Source organism: Hibiscus syriacus, unplaced genomic scaffold (assembly GCF_006381635.1).
Source record: "Hibiscus syriacus cultivar Baekdansim isolate YM2019G1 unplaced genomic scaffold, ASM638163v2 tig00110467_pilon, whole genome shotgun sequence".
NCBI classification, from domain to species: domain Eukaryota; kingdom Viridiplantae; phylum Streptophyta; class Magnoliopsida; order Malvales; family Malvaceae; genus Hibiscus; species Hibiscus syriacus.
Genome location: NW_024062749.1, coordinates 486,591 through 501,760, shown reverse-complemented (window position 1 = coordinate 501,760; position 15,170 = coordinate 486,591). Strand labels below are relative to the sequence as shown.

At 35.3% G+C, this 15,170-nt stretch overlaps 1 protein-coding gene and 2 pseudogenes across 1 annotated transcript; 2 read left to right on the top strand and 1 right to left on the bottom strand.

Annotated features, from left to right (window-relative positions):
* The first annotated feature begins 441 nt into the window (after window positions 1–441).
* On the top strand, window positions 442–1,461 carry LOC120127306 (histidine kinase CKI1-like). Its single transcript, XM_039145235.1, has 2 exons — window positions 442–1,092; window positions 1,252–1,461. Exons 1-2 carry the CDS (start codon window positions 442–444, stop codon window positions 1,459–1,461), a joined length of 861 nt encoding a protein of 286 aa, XP_039001166.1.
* Window positions 1,462–2,342: 881 nt separating this feature from the next.
* Window positions 2,343–8,584, bottom strand: LOC120127379 (annotated as a pseudogene).
* Window positions 8,585–11,436: 2,852 nt separating this feature from the next.
* Window positions 11,437–15,144, top strand: LOC120127305 (annotated as a pseudogene).
* The last annotated feature ends 26 nt before the right edge of the window (window positions 15,145–15,170 follow it).

The following is a 15,170-nucleotide window of genomic DNA, read 5'->3' as shown; positions in this document are numbered from 1 at the left end:
ACGTAGTACGTTTCATCTTATGCACGGATGACTAACTCAGATCCTACTTTGTTAGGTACGGCTAATGGGCGGAGAGATCAGAATCGATGATAATGGGATTGGTGAAAAGGGGACTTGCTTCAGATTCAATCAGCAATTTAAAAGGTGACAAGGAGGCTCGAGGTGATGCCATCCAACCTCCTAGTCCAAGCTTTGCCGCTCGAACTTCGGACAAATCTCAAGTCGTTCTCTTTATGCAAAACAACAAAAGGCGAAGAGTTTCACAAAATTTTATGGAGGGTCTTGGAATAAGTGTATCAGTTGTAGATCAATGCAACTATCTTCCTGCTGCACTAAAGAAGATACAATTAAAGCTAAATTCACCATTCTTCAAGGAAATCAGATATGAGTGGCAGGAGTGACAACTTTAGTTTGAGTTCCAAGGATATGCCTCTAAGTGCCATGGATGGAAATGACCTTAAGTTACCGTTGAACAGAAGACGGGATGCACTGAGCTTCATACTACTTGTGATTGATGTCAATGCAGGGCAGTTTTTCGAGCTCTGGAGGATTGTGGCTGAATTCCGAAGAGGTCTTCAGAGTACATGTTGTAAGGTGGTCTGGTTAGACAAACCGACCGCACGTATGATCAATCCGATAAGGCTCGACCCCGGTGATGAATTTCTGTTACAGCCTTTCCATGGCTCTCGTTTGCATCGAGTCATTAAACTGCTTCCCGAATTCGGAGCTGCCTCGTCACAGGGAGTTTCAGGTAATCCAGAAAGTTCAAAGCATGCTTATAACAAAGCAAGGTTGAGAAATTCTCAGCATAGTGTGGAGATACTAGAATACGGTAGCTCAAGTGATGAGCGGTATAGCAAGAAACGTTCCTCTTCCTCGCCTTCACTAGTTCGTACTCATGGTATGGTGACGTCAAAAATATCTCCGATTCGTCGACATGATGCCGATTCGAGTACTGGGAAGCCGTTGTTCGGGAAACGAATCTTGATTGCCGAGGATAACAAAATGCTAAGCTTCATTGCTACAACTACTGTTAGACAGCTCGGCGCTGATGTTGAGAACTGTGTAAATGGAAATGAAGCTGTAGAACTAGTTTGTAGTGGTCTCAGAACTCAGACAAAAGGTCTTCCTTATGACTAAAATATTAATGGATTGTCGGGTAATGTATATGATTTCTCATAACTGCATAACTTTTAACACCTGGTAATTTGAGATTGAGCTTTGATATTACTTTGGTACGCTTTTCGATAGATGTTCCCATTGGATGGTTACGAAGCGACGCGACTAATTAGAACAGAGGAGGAAAAATATGGTGTTCATATCCCAATCATCGTGTTAACGGCTCATACAGATGGCGAGGAGGCAGTGGAAACTGGGATGGATGCTCACCTGGTTAAACCTTTGAAGTCGGAAGAACTGATGGAAGTCATTGAAAATATCCAAAGAAAAAGCAATGGTTGATTGATCTCATGGTGTATCTTTATGTTAGGATTTGTAAAACATGTACCGCTGCAATTTGATCTGCAAGAAGGGTACTATAATTGAAAGAAATAATTTTGATTAACATGAAACCAAACAAATTTAAGGACTCTAATTAGTATGCCTGCACTAACCGTATGAAGCCCACATCAACATTAATTTTAACTCAACTATTTGTCAGGGGGACGCAGGCTAACAATTGGACTTTGGATCTGAATTGAAGTGACTTCCTTTGTCTCGACCCGGTTCTGGGGAGACTCCATCCGAACTTGAAGGATGAGGTTGGATCGAATTCAGGTCTAAATTAATTTGGTTCAAAATTGAGGAAACATTCCTCATCGGAGAATTCATTTGAACATCGACTTATATAACCCTTCTGCACTTCCATCCCAGTTAACTAATACCTAATCTGTTTAAATAATATAAGATTACCAATAATAATCATGTTTATTTTTCCTGCAAAATAAAGCTTGGATTGCGTGCAAATCTGTAGTCTTCTGCAGTCAAGTATAAAGGGAAATTCGAAAACACAAGTAAAAGAAAGTGGATCGAAGCAACTTTCATGAAGACGTAATGATTTTAATGTATATGAGATATCCATGATAGACGAGAAGCGCTATGAAGCATTTGTTGTTGTACATAAGCTGACTTATTTAAAAAATGATTCAATTGAGTCATACAATCAGAAACCGAGTTGAATCAGATCATCTGGTTACAAACGCGGTTTCGATGTATTCTAAGATGTGTGCAGTAGCCAACTGAACATGAATCTCTTTAGGGATGAGTATGAACCTTCCCCTTCCACCACTGAATCACATCTAGAAAATTCAGTCCAGGCAACAATCAATCAGTGCCATTTACCATTTTCACTTTTCAATTTCTAGGTGGTAATTGGATTCTGTTCCTTCCATTTTGCTAACTTAGCTTGTATAAGTCTGTCCAAAATTGGAGGCTCTAGAGGAATCGGGTCAAGACAACGCTCGGATGCAGCAACAATCACCTAACAAACAGAAATAACACCCACGCCTTCATTTTTGTTATCACTAGTTATGGGATATGGAAATATCAAAGTTTGTAATATTTCTACTACCTCGTCAAGTAAGAAGTCAACCGCCGCTTCATCTTCAACAGTCTCCTTCAAAGGAGTCCTTAAGAATTGAATATCCAGTTGAATTTGCTGGAAACCACTTCGATTAAAGGTCTGGAGTCTGACAAATTCTTGCAAGCTTTTAAGGCAAAGTTTTACTGTGGTTGTTACAACAGACTCCTGCAAGAGTGAAAACCCACTTCATTTTGCTTCAACAGAAGCACTGGATATATTTCTACTAGCACAATCATTCATAGGTCATACCTGTGTATGTTCAACTTTAGTAAAAATTTCAACTTTTTGCTTGAACAATTTTGCTAGATGTGTTTCTAAGAGCTGGCTCCTGGCTCTCTGTGTATTTGACCTAGTCATTTTATCATCTCGTAATTGGTTACTCCGGGATGAGGCAGTGCTTCCATTGCTGTCAGAGCGCCGGTGCTTACGCGCGAGCCCTTGAGGCAAAATCTGCTTCACCTCACTTGCTGTTTCCTTCAACTAGTATAGAGAAACTTGAGGTTAAGCACTATGCATCTAGAAGAATGTACAGGAAAAGGAATTGAAATCTATATCATCGTCCACTGAAAAATTTATATGAATGCTAACCTCTTGAAGAAACAAATCAACGAACATATGAACTTCTCTAGGTTCCTTGTGCTGCAAATATTAAAAACAAAAAATTGTTGAGAAGTTTAATGTTGAATCATTTTTGTAGCAGGAATTTCTTTCAAAATGGCGAATTATAGTACAGCTTACTAACCTTGACCCAGTTTGGTGTTGTAAACCTCTTCTTAGAAGAGTTGATACCTTTTGAGTTCATATTATATACTGCAAAATGAAATGAACTGTTAACAATGAGATACCTGCCTTGCTTGAAAAAGGAAAAAGATATCTCGAATGCTCCATCAAATGCCAAATAATAAAACCATCAATTTAAACTTATGCGCTCCCTTGAGAAAACTGGCATGGCATCAAATCATCAATTTTCCAAACTGATGAATTGAAATGGGATAGAACACATCCCACAGTTGCAATAAGTTCTAAATTTTCAAAAGTAAAGAAAGAATTCCTACATGAAGCAAAAGCCTTTCACCAGCTGATCGAAATATTCGACATATCACTCCTGGAACAAAAGCAGGACCATTTTCATAGCCTCGAGCACCGCCACCAGAGAAGGAAGCAGCTATTTCCTAACAATAAAACATGAAAAATATGACTGAAGCCCAGAAAGAGGAGAAAGTACTAGAATTATTCCACTTCACATTTTGAAATGACTGTCAGCTGGTAAGATCAAATTATTAGGTCAAACCTCGGTAATTCTAGGGATGGCAGTTTGCTCAATGAAAACGGAAAGTTGAGCCAGAAACCAGGACAAGACCAGCAAGAACTTTTTCACCATGTTCCTTCTCTCAAACCTTGATCTTGACTGGATGAACTCTTTCTTCCCGAAAGCAAGAGAAAATGATCATAAAGAGCCCTAAAGAAGTCCTGAAATCCTTCTTGAACCCAATCAATTATGAAATCTCTCAATTGAACTAACAACCCTAGGTCATCATCAGAAGTTGGCGGAAATCCTGCAGTAGTAAATAGATTAAAGTGAAATGCAAAGAATACACTGCATTTACATTAAAAATTATTATGCAAAAGAATAATGAAAATATAAAAGATGCAGAAGAAAATAGCCTGGGGGCAAAAAGAAAAACAGCAATATATAACCCAAAAATGACAAGCAGAGATTGAGGCCATTTTCAATCTAGAAATTATTCCAGGCCTTTACAAAGTCTTTATATGCATCCTAGTAAGAGATATGCAGAGAAGCAACATAAAAATGGACTACCATTATTTACATGAAAAGCATAGGGATGCAAGTTTGAGTTGTTTTTCCATGCATAAAACAAGAGTTGCTCCATCATCTAATGAGTTACCAGTAAGACATTCATGCTTCCCTGAAGCACAGCTTTTTTGCTGGCTTCCAAAGCAACTTGCAAGGGGTGCTCCTCTACTGCCTCTTTTGAATTAACATTTACTCTCAGAAGGGCATCTGCAAATTGAACAGAATGAACTCAGACTTCTAAGGTAATTTTCATTAGATAAATCTACATCAATAAAAAACAATCAGTTTTCAAAATTAGAAGTTCATGTAGAATCTAGAAATATGTATGGTTTAACACTTAGTGCACCCCTTGTTTTCATACACTGTCAACTTAACATGCCTTTGAAAGAATTAATGATGAACCTACAGATATTAATTCTAGAATAGCAATAGTTGAGTGGCCGATCGTAAATATGATTCTCCTTAAGCTAGCTTTAGGTTAATTACATAATTAGATTTCTAGTGAACTGGAACTTTTAAAAATTGAGAATAGATTAATGAGATTTCTTTGGACCTCTATCAGGAAATGGGTAAAAGCAATAGCATGCCCATCATGAGTAGACTGCAACTATTTTATTATTCTAAGTGATTTGAAACTCCAAAAGTGTAAAATATTTTCAAAAGCAGAAATTGCAACAAAAAAAAAACCTGATATGTCCTGTAGAAGTAATTAAATGTGCTGGCAACATGCTGTTTAAGAGCAATTTGGGCAGCCTGAGACCACATAGAGTATCATTAGATGGAGCATCATCCTTGGTATGAAAACAAAGTATATATTTACTCGTGGATTAGAGGATAAAGATATGAAATATAGATTAAAAATACAATGGTTTCAAATGAAATTCAAGAAACCTCCAGAGAAAAACCAGGTAGAACAGCCTCACTTAACACTTCATCCATTAGAAGCACATCTGTCCCAATAGTCCCTGCAAAGGATTTAGCAATCAATAAGAAAAAGGTTAAACAAATCAAAGATTCAAAATACAAAGAAAATAAATACTATAAATGAATGCATTGTTTGAATTATTCCAAAAAAAATAAAATAAACAAATTTCAAGCATATACTGGTATCAAGGATCGATTTTCTCATGGACACAAAGAAGCCTCAGTTCTAGTTGAGACATAAGCTCAACAAGTACTAACATCTAGGGCACTCTCTTTCCTCTATCAAATACAAAATGCTAAAGACATCTCCAATGTCAAGGAAGATAAAAATTATATGGCTCTCAGACACTTGTAAAATGTGCATTTGTAGATAATGATAGAATTTTTTATTAATAATGTTTGGTATTAGGAGAACCATTACTGTAATCATGAAAAACAGGTGAGAAAAACCAAATGCACACTACTTACGAAGAATACCCAGGAGATTGGCACAAGAAATCCGTCCCTTTACATATTGCTCAGTAGTTTCAAAGTGCCTAAAGAAAGGCGACAAGTGAGTAAAATGGTTCCATGCTTTGCATTCAGAGAAACAATAGAGATACAACTTGTAATGGGATATCTGATTAAGATGTGCTTACTTGACAACCAAGTCTTGAGCAAGTTTAATAAGTTGCCCTTCTGATTCGGGAAATATTACTCGATAAGCACTGATAGCCTCTGCGAACCCACGTACAGAACCCTAATTTTAAATAATTGGAAACAAGAGTCCTCATTAATCTATCTAGATGACAGTTTCCCCCCCTCCCCACTCCCCGAGCTTCTTTTACATTTTAAGGGATGTCAGGGAAGACCTATCCAACAAGCCATATATAAAGATTTTTCTTTTAAAAAAAAAAAGCTAGTTCATTACCTCATGAGCAGTAATATGAACCAAGTTAGAAACTTTTCCCTGTTTAGGATCATTAGACTCCATGGATGCATTCTCAATATCTTCTGTTTTAAGCTGAAGGTCTCCAAGAGATTGCTCTAACTTTTCAAGCAGTTTTACCTGTAAACTATCCACCTGCCCAAATACAGATAATCCAGGTCATGCATAAGAATATTTGTCAAACAGATACATGAAGTGATTTCAAAAGCTTGTTTACAAAGTAATATTACTGTAAGTCAAATATATTTGCCACATGTTTTAAAGGCTTTCAGTAATCAAAAGTTCAAATATTTTAACAAGACAGGGAGGGAAAGAGTGGAATTATTTACATCCCTTTGCTGATTCATTTCAAATTGAGTAAAGCCAAGCATGTTCGTTTAGTTTTTAAGCTGCATTTTAACTTCCACAAAACCAACAAGATATTCAATCTGAAAGTTGGAGTACAAACCGGAAAATCCAACTGCTTCAAAAAGCACTGCTGCTTCAGCTCTAGCTTGAATGGATTCAGAATCTGAGAACAACTTTCCCTGAGAATATAATTTTCAGAAAAACATTAATAACTTCCTTTTATCCACAATAAATCACCATACATGCATAAGAAAAGAAGAGACACACTTGCAAGTTTTTTACTATTATAGCAATTGCTTCTTCAGATGCTTGTTTACAATCCTGGAATGATGAGTCTCCATATGCCTGGTAAGAGAAACAATGGTGTGCGTTAAATATTTTGAATAGAAAATTTTGACATGAAAGCAAACTTATGTAACAATGAAGAATTAAAATAGAAAATGGACAAGGTAAACAACAATGACCTTAAAAATTGGCATTGCTCCAGTGTAGAACTTGACAGCATCAGCATATGCTTCTGACTCGATGCACTTTCCAAGTCTAGCAGGCAGATCATAAATGAACTGTTCTTCTCCGAACAAGACAAGTTTTGAGTAACTAACAATCGATTATATAAACAGGAAGTAATTTTAAAGCCATCCTACTTGAAATTTTTTCCTATAGTTTCTACTTTCTAATGCTAAGCTGAAAAATCTAAAACCAAAAAGTTTGTCATGGGCAATAAGTTAAACTTCTATAAACTATTGCATCACTCACAAATGTTACACCCAGTTAACATGTTTTCAAGTCAATCCTAGGGCAGCTGTCACATTACTCACAAATCACCAGGTAAATTTGACAATTTTAATACCTGAATTTTACGCAGAAGATTACGTGTCCGATGCAACTTCTCTATATTTTCTCTCTTTTCAAAAAGAGAAGTGTTGATCCCATCACTTTTAGATTGCACTGACATTATCTACAATTATAAAAATGTAAGAAGGAAAAAATTATCTGCTTTGAGCATTCCCTTTCCTTGTTTCTTCTTAATACATATACAAAAAATTCAACTAGAGCTGACATGATAAATATTCCAACACACCTTGTCAAGAAGGTGTTCCATATTTGCTTCCATGCCTACAATATTACTTTTCATCCTGTTAAAAGCAAAGTTTTAGTACACACGCATTGGGGTTCTTAAACAGTGATTGACTAAGAACTTAATAGTTCACTTAAATTGGTCGAACAAACAACAGTTGCTACCACATTGAAAATCTTCTGAATCAAACGGAATAGCAGAATCTCTACAGAAAGACATAATGTTGACAAACCCTACCATTTTTCACAAACTAGGAGTCCATTATAAGAATTGAAAGAAGTTACCGTTTAATTGCATCCGTGGCACTGATAAACTTGTTGTAGTTCTCGTAAACTAGCATTTGCAAGTCCGTATCGATATTCTTAATTTCCGCTGCCATTTCAACATGCCTCTGAAGAAGCGATTCCATGTTCGACTTTTGAATCTACACATTTCAATCCGATCCATGCTATAAGGGATCAAATTAACTAAAGATCCAACCTAAACCGTAACTAATCTAATCCAAACCACGAACTTCTTTCAGAACAGTTGATATCTATAAATCTAGTAGTAGAACTCAGTTAAAAGTTTAATCCGTGATTCAGATCAAAATCATTTGGAACTTACAAGAAGGTTCATGTACTGATCGGCATCGAAAGAGGTGGTGTTGATAGCGTCTAAGGTGCCGGGGGTTTGAAGGAGCGTTGTTTGTCGAAGAAGGATCTGGAGCGTAGAAGCTCAACAGCAGATCTCTCATTCTCTTCGCCTTGTCGTCCAAAGGAACATCATCCGTCCCCATTTTCTGCTCTTTCTGCAATTGATTTTCTATCTGCGAATCAGAAAGACTTAGATTTTGGTTTAGGATCGGTAAATGGTAATAAACTGAGTGAAATTTTTCGCAGGCAAGGCAAATGAATGACTTGGCGTTGAACTCACCACCGTGGCGGCACGCTATTTTGGTGCACTGTCGTTCCTTATATACGACACAATTCGAAGACAGTTATTTGTCCAAAAGGACCCCCCAAAAGTTCCAAATTACAAAAAGACCTATCGGTTTTTACAATTTTATTTTTGTTTGGCGCAAATATAGAATTTTTTGGTTAGGTACAATTATTTGGTACAAATGGCAAAAAGGTCTATTAAGTTGAGCCAAATTATAAGAAATTTACGACAAAATTATTGATAACACGCATCATAATTTTAGATAACAAATCATACATCACGTCATTTAAATATTTTTTTATCAATTATTAGGGGAAGAGGAGGTAAATGAAAATGACATGATGAAACTAATAAGGTTTATATATGAAATGAAATAACGACATCTCCTTGTTTTTATAAAACAATTAAATTATTAGGAATAAAATAGTTTGATGTCTAAAATATTTTAACTCGTTTATTGAGAGTAAAAATAATTTCATGCATAAACTATTAAAACAAAATTATCATTATTAAAATAAAATATATTAGTAAAATAATATTATACTTTTAATCATATCATTGTATAATATCTTCTTAATCATATACGACATGTATCATATTATTTTCATGGTCCAGTAGTTAACAACTCATATAATTTTGATGAATTCATATATGAAACATATATTTTTTTGAATATTATGTCTCATCTCACAATGATCGTCAAGTATTCAAAATATATAACTTAACTTCTATAGAAAATAAGGCTTCTCTCTCTTAATAACCCTCTCTTCCAATTATCATTATAAAAATTTTATCTATCATTTAACATAAATCCAATAGGCTAATAATCTTTTATTCAATTTAAAACAGTTGAATTACATATTGACAACTTAATTATCTAATTTTTCACTGTAAACCATTGATTTTACATGTTATACTAATACATCAATATATACAAATTTTTTTAATCATTGATAATATACATTCTACAAACTCAATTATTTAAACCTAAAATTTTATTTAGACATAATTAAAGAAAAATATTTAGAGTGCAACTTTAGTTTTATTTTATTTTCCTTTTTTTTTAAATAAAATTGGGAAGTTCAACTTTTAGTCATATCAAAATAAAAAAGGATAAACTACTCCAATATCATTAATGTTTGGGTAAGTTTTCGTTTTCACCATTGATATTTCAAAAGTTACAAATTGATCACTAACATTATTGTTTGTTACAAATTGGTCACTTGCCGTTAACAGACGTGACGGAAAACACATGTGGTCTATTAATAACAGTTAACATGCTTACATGGATGGTATAATTACACAAATAGTCCATATTATTTATATATTCTTTCAATTTGATCATAGTTTTAATAAATTAAAATATATTTATTTTTAATTCTTATAAATAATGATATATTTAAAAAAAAAGGAAATCAAAATTTTAAAATTAGTTATAAAAGAAGTTAACTTTTTTTTAAATAAAATTAACATTTTTTCTTCCCCATTTTTTTATTTTTTTTAAATAAATACTAATATTAAAATATTGTTTGTGAAGAAAATTTTTTTCACTCGGGTGCATACATTTTTTAAAAAATTAATTTTAAAAAGTCGTTCATTTTCTGAATAATCTTATAATTTAATTTGTCATTAAATCTTTTAAATTAAATTTTATCATAACATGAATTGTAAATTTAATTATTATTATTGATATGATGAAAAATTAATAAGCACATAGGTCGTGAAATTGTTTAGGGAATGGACCGAACTGCATCCGAAGTGACTCGTGATGATATCATTGGTGAATATTCCGAGAGATTTGTAGATTGAGTAACTAATGAAGATTTTCTTCTTCCGATAATCATCAAGTCGAATTAGTTCGTTATAGATTTGTGATAGAATTCATTTCAACCACAAGAAGAAACAAATTGAATCCATCCGAAGGATATATTCGAGATAATAAAAATAAATTAGCCGAAGGTCTTGCTTCTGCCCGAGGAAAAGCAAATTTTCAGCTTGTGTTATATCCGATGATACAACCGCATTTACTTTAAACACGATGAATTCTTTAGGTGGTGTAAATTGGTGCCTATAGCTAATTCTTTTTTCAGCTTCGATTGCCTTTATCTGCAAAAAAAAAAAATCATAGAGATTTCGATTTCTAATGCTTGTAAATATTTCATAAATAGATTTATGCAGTCTTATTGAGAGTCCCTTAACATTATTGGTATTCATGTATTTCCTCGTGGTTTGGTATAACATATTTTTGGGAAATACATAAATGTGCATTCACAAATTTATCATTTCATGTTATGGAACTTTTGTATGGTATATTATTATTAGCTTGAATATTAGAATTTTATATTTTCAGATCACTTCAAGTAATATTAAATTAAAATTCTATACAAAAAATTATTTGGAAATTAAGTTTTTTTTCTTGAATCATGGAAGAGGGAGGGGCTTCAAAAAATTTCTTGGTGCCGATGATATCATCACGAGTCACTTTGGATTATTACCTAAACAATTTCATGACCTATGTGCTTATTAATTTTTCATCATATCAATAATAATAATATCATCATGTTAATTTTTTTTATTTTTATAACTAAAAAACATTTAATTATTTTGTATAAAAATATATCAGTATTTATAAGAATTAAAAATAAATATATTTTAATTTATTAAAACTATGATCAAATTGAACAAATATATAAATAACATGGATTACCTATTAACGGCGAGTGACCAATTTGTAATAAACGATAACGTTAGTTACCTATTTGTAATTTTTGAAACATCATTAGGGAAAACGAGAACTGACCCATAAATTTAGTGACCATTGGAGTAGTTTACCCAATAAAAAAATGATTCGGCTTTACGAAGTTTACATAGCCTCTCTCCTTTCACTTCTTCGTGCTGTCTCCTTTATCCTTTTCTCTCGGTAACGCTCGATTCCCTTCTTCTTACCTCCGCTCACCCGTCCACCTGAGAACTCAGTCTAGAAACGTCTTCAATCCGCCCATGACCGCTACCCGGTTAAACCGCCTCGTCCCTGTCAACTCGGCTCTCACTGAAGACAGCAGCACCGCTGGCGATGGCTCTGCTTCCGTGAATTTCACTGAAGAAGACGATGGTACTTTTTTTTTGTTGCACTTCCGGGAATTTAGCTTCTTTTTGTGCTGGATTTTTTTTTAATTTCAGTTTCAAGCTAGTTACTTAAAAAAGTTTCAATTCTGTATTTGATTTTAGAGAATGTTGCAATCGGAGTTAAGTATCGTGTCCCGCCGCCGGAAATTCGAGATATCGTTGACGCTCCGCCGACTCCCGCGCTTTCATTTTCGCCATTAAGGGATAAAATTATGTTTCTCAAGCGGAGATCTTTGCCTCCGTTGGCGGAACTAGCGAGACCCGAGGAAAAGCTTGCTGGTATTCGAATTGACGGGAAATGCAACACGAGGAGCCGGATGTCTTTCTACACTGGCATAGGAATCCATCAACTGATGCCTGATGGCTCGTTGGGATCTGAGAAAGAGGTTGGAGGATTCCCTGATGGTGCTATGATTAATTTTGTTTCTTGGTCAAATGATGGTAAACATTTGGCCTTCAGTGTTCGTTTTGAGGAAGATGAGAGTAGTTCTAGTAAGCTTAGAGTGTGGGTTGCTGATGTAGAGACCGGAACAGCTAGGCCACTGTTTCAGTCACCGGATATTTATCTGAATGCAGTGTTTGATAATTATGTTTGGGTAGATAACTCTACCCTCTTAGTTTGTACTATTCCTATGTCTCGAGGAGACCCACCAAAGAAACCTTTAGTTCCTTCTGGCCCCAAGATTCAATCCAATGAGCAGAAAACTGTCGTTCAAGTTAGAACATTCCAGGATTTGCTGAAGGATGAGTATGATGAGGATTATTTGATTACTATGCCACTTCCCAACTTGTCTTGGCTTCCTTAGATGGCACAGTGAAGGAGGTTGGTTCCCCGGCTGTTTACACATCTATGGATCCTTCCCCTGAGTCGAAGTACATTTTGATTAGTTCAATTCATAGGCCGTATTCCTTTATTGTACCATGTGCAAGGTTCCCAAGAAAGTGGATGTGTGGACAGCTGATGGGAAATTTGTTAGAGAACTCTGCGACTTGCCCATTGCAGAGGACATTCCTATTGCATTCATAGTGTAAGAAAAGGGATGAGGTCAATCAATTGGAGAGCAGATAAGCCTTCAACTTTATACTGGTATGTATCTGTATTATTTTCTCACTTATGCATTTATAAAGTTGAAATTGGATGTAATTATATGTGACTATAGATGGTCCAACTTTTAAGTATTTTTGTAAAGCCAGAGTGCTACACTTTTGTGAAATAATGGAAACATGAAAGATGCTAGGTGTAATTGTGCTATCAACATGAATGGATTTGATTTAACCCCTCCCATACCTCAATGATAAAATATAAGCTTTTCATCATGAAGTTTCTGTATGTAGTTCTTGTTCCCTGACTCTGATGAGGTTTTTAGGGCAGAGACACAAGATGAAGGCGATGCAAAAGTGGAAGTTTCGCCACGTGATATAATTTATACACAACCTGCAAAGCCGCAAGAAGGTGAACAGCCAAATCTTACACAAACTTGATCTTCGCTATGGGTAGGTTTACATGTTATATTTCTTAAATTTATCTTCATTGGTTTATTTATATTGATTTAACTCTATGAATATAGCTGGCCTTTCTTGCTGGTGTATTTGCAATGATGTGTCAAAACCTTGGTGAATGAACTTTGTGTGACTGCTTGCTGATGTCAAAACTATATCATCAAATTACTGGAATTCTAAAATTGAGTCAAGATTTGTAATAGATGGAGTGAGGGACGTACTAAACTTAATTGCTACTAACCAATCTTATGTTTATATTTGAGTTCCTCTAGTAAATGTTGGGATAAAGTTTTTTCTTAGCATGCATTTATAACTCAACTTCCATGTATGCATCTTCTCTACTCTATAGTTTATGGCAAAGGGATTGATAAGCGTTTTAAGTGTTGAGTAGTTCATCAAGTTCTGCTTGCTGGAAATAAACTTCAAACACAATGCAGACTACAGAAGTTAATGGCAAACTACTGTTTTGTATGAAAATACCAGTAAACTTTTAACAATGTTATCTGATACTCATGATTCTTCATTTGACAGAGGGATTTCGTGGTGCGATGATTCACTGGCTCTGGTCTATGAGTCATGGTATAAGACACGTCGAACAAGAACCTGGGTAATATCTCCTGGATCAAAAGATGTGAGTCCACGCATACTCTTTGATAGGTCATCTGAGGATGTGTACTCTGATCCTGGTCTCCAATGCTGAGGAGAACCCCTGCTGGGACTTATGTGATAGCTAAGCTAAGGAAAGAAAATGATGACAGAACTTATGTTTTGCTGAATGGAAATGGTGCTACACCAGAGGGGAACATCCCTTTCCTTGATTTGTTTGACATGTAAGTGTTTAAGAATTAACCTTTCTTTTGTGTGTTCATGTTGTGGGTCTACCGACCATTGTGATCTAAATCAAATTCTTCCAGAAATACTGGCAGCAAAGATCGAATATGGGAGAGTGACAAAGAGAAGTATATGAGAGTGTTGTTGCTTTGATGTCGGATCAGAAAGAAGGGGTTATACACCTTAATGACCTGAAGATTCTTACTTCTAAGAGTCAAAAACTGAGAATACTCAATATACATTCAAAATTGGCCAGATAGGAAATCATGTCAGATCACAGACTTCCCTCATCCATATCCACAGTTGCATCATTGCAGAAAGAGATGATTAGGTACCAGAGAAAGGATGGGGTTCAACTTACTGCAACATTGTACTGCCACCAGGATATGATCCATCAAAAGATGGCCCCCTTCCATGCCTGGTTTGGTCTTACCCGGGGAATTTAAAAGCAAAGATGCAGCGGACAAGTTCGTGGTTCCTAATGAGTTTGCAGGCATAGGTCCAACATCAGCTCTCCTTTGGCTTGTTAGAAGGCATGAAATTATTCTCTTCATATTTGTTATATACACCATGCATTTTTACTTTTCAGCTGGGTGCCACTAGACTAAATTATGGTAATATTTTCCGCTTTGCAGATTTGCTATCTTATCTGGGCCAACAATACCAATAATTGGTGAAGGGGATGAAGAAGCGAATGATAGGTAAAGCAACTACTTGTATGAAAAATATACACATTTGTGTATGTTTGTGTATATATATCCAATCATATCACTATCTGTGTAGGTATGTAGAGCAACTGGTTTCAAGTGCAGAGGCAGCTGTTGAGGAAGTTATCCGACGTGGAGTGCGTATCTTCTACCATATTATCATCTATGAGTCGCAGATACTGATTGTAATTTCTGATTGAGCATTTCTGGTGCTGCATGGTATTTAGGTAGTTCATCCTAACAAAATTGCTGTAGGGGGACATTCCTATGGAGCATTCATGACTGCAAATCTTCTAGCACATGCTCCTCACCTTTTTCTCTTGTGGGATTGCTCGGTCTGGAGCTTACAACAGAACCCTTACACCTTTGGTTTTCAGGTATTGAAATAGAGCATTTAAGTATATTTACTG

Coding starts and splice junctions, on each gene's coding strand:
- LOC120127306 (XM_039145235.1), top strand. CDS start 442: ATGGATGGAAATGACCTTAAGTTACCGTTGAACAGAAGACGGGATGCA. Junction 1,093..1,251: donor GAAATGAAGCTGTAGAACTA/GTTTGTAGTGGT, acceptor GCTTTTCGATAG/ATGTTCCCATTGGATGGTTA.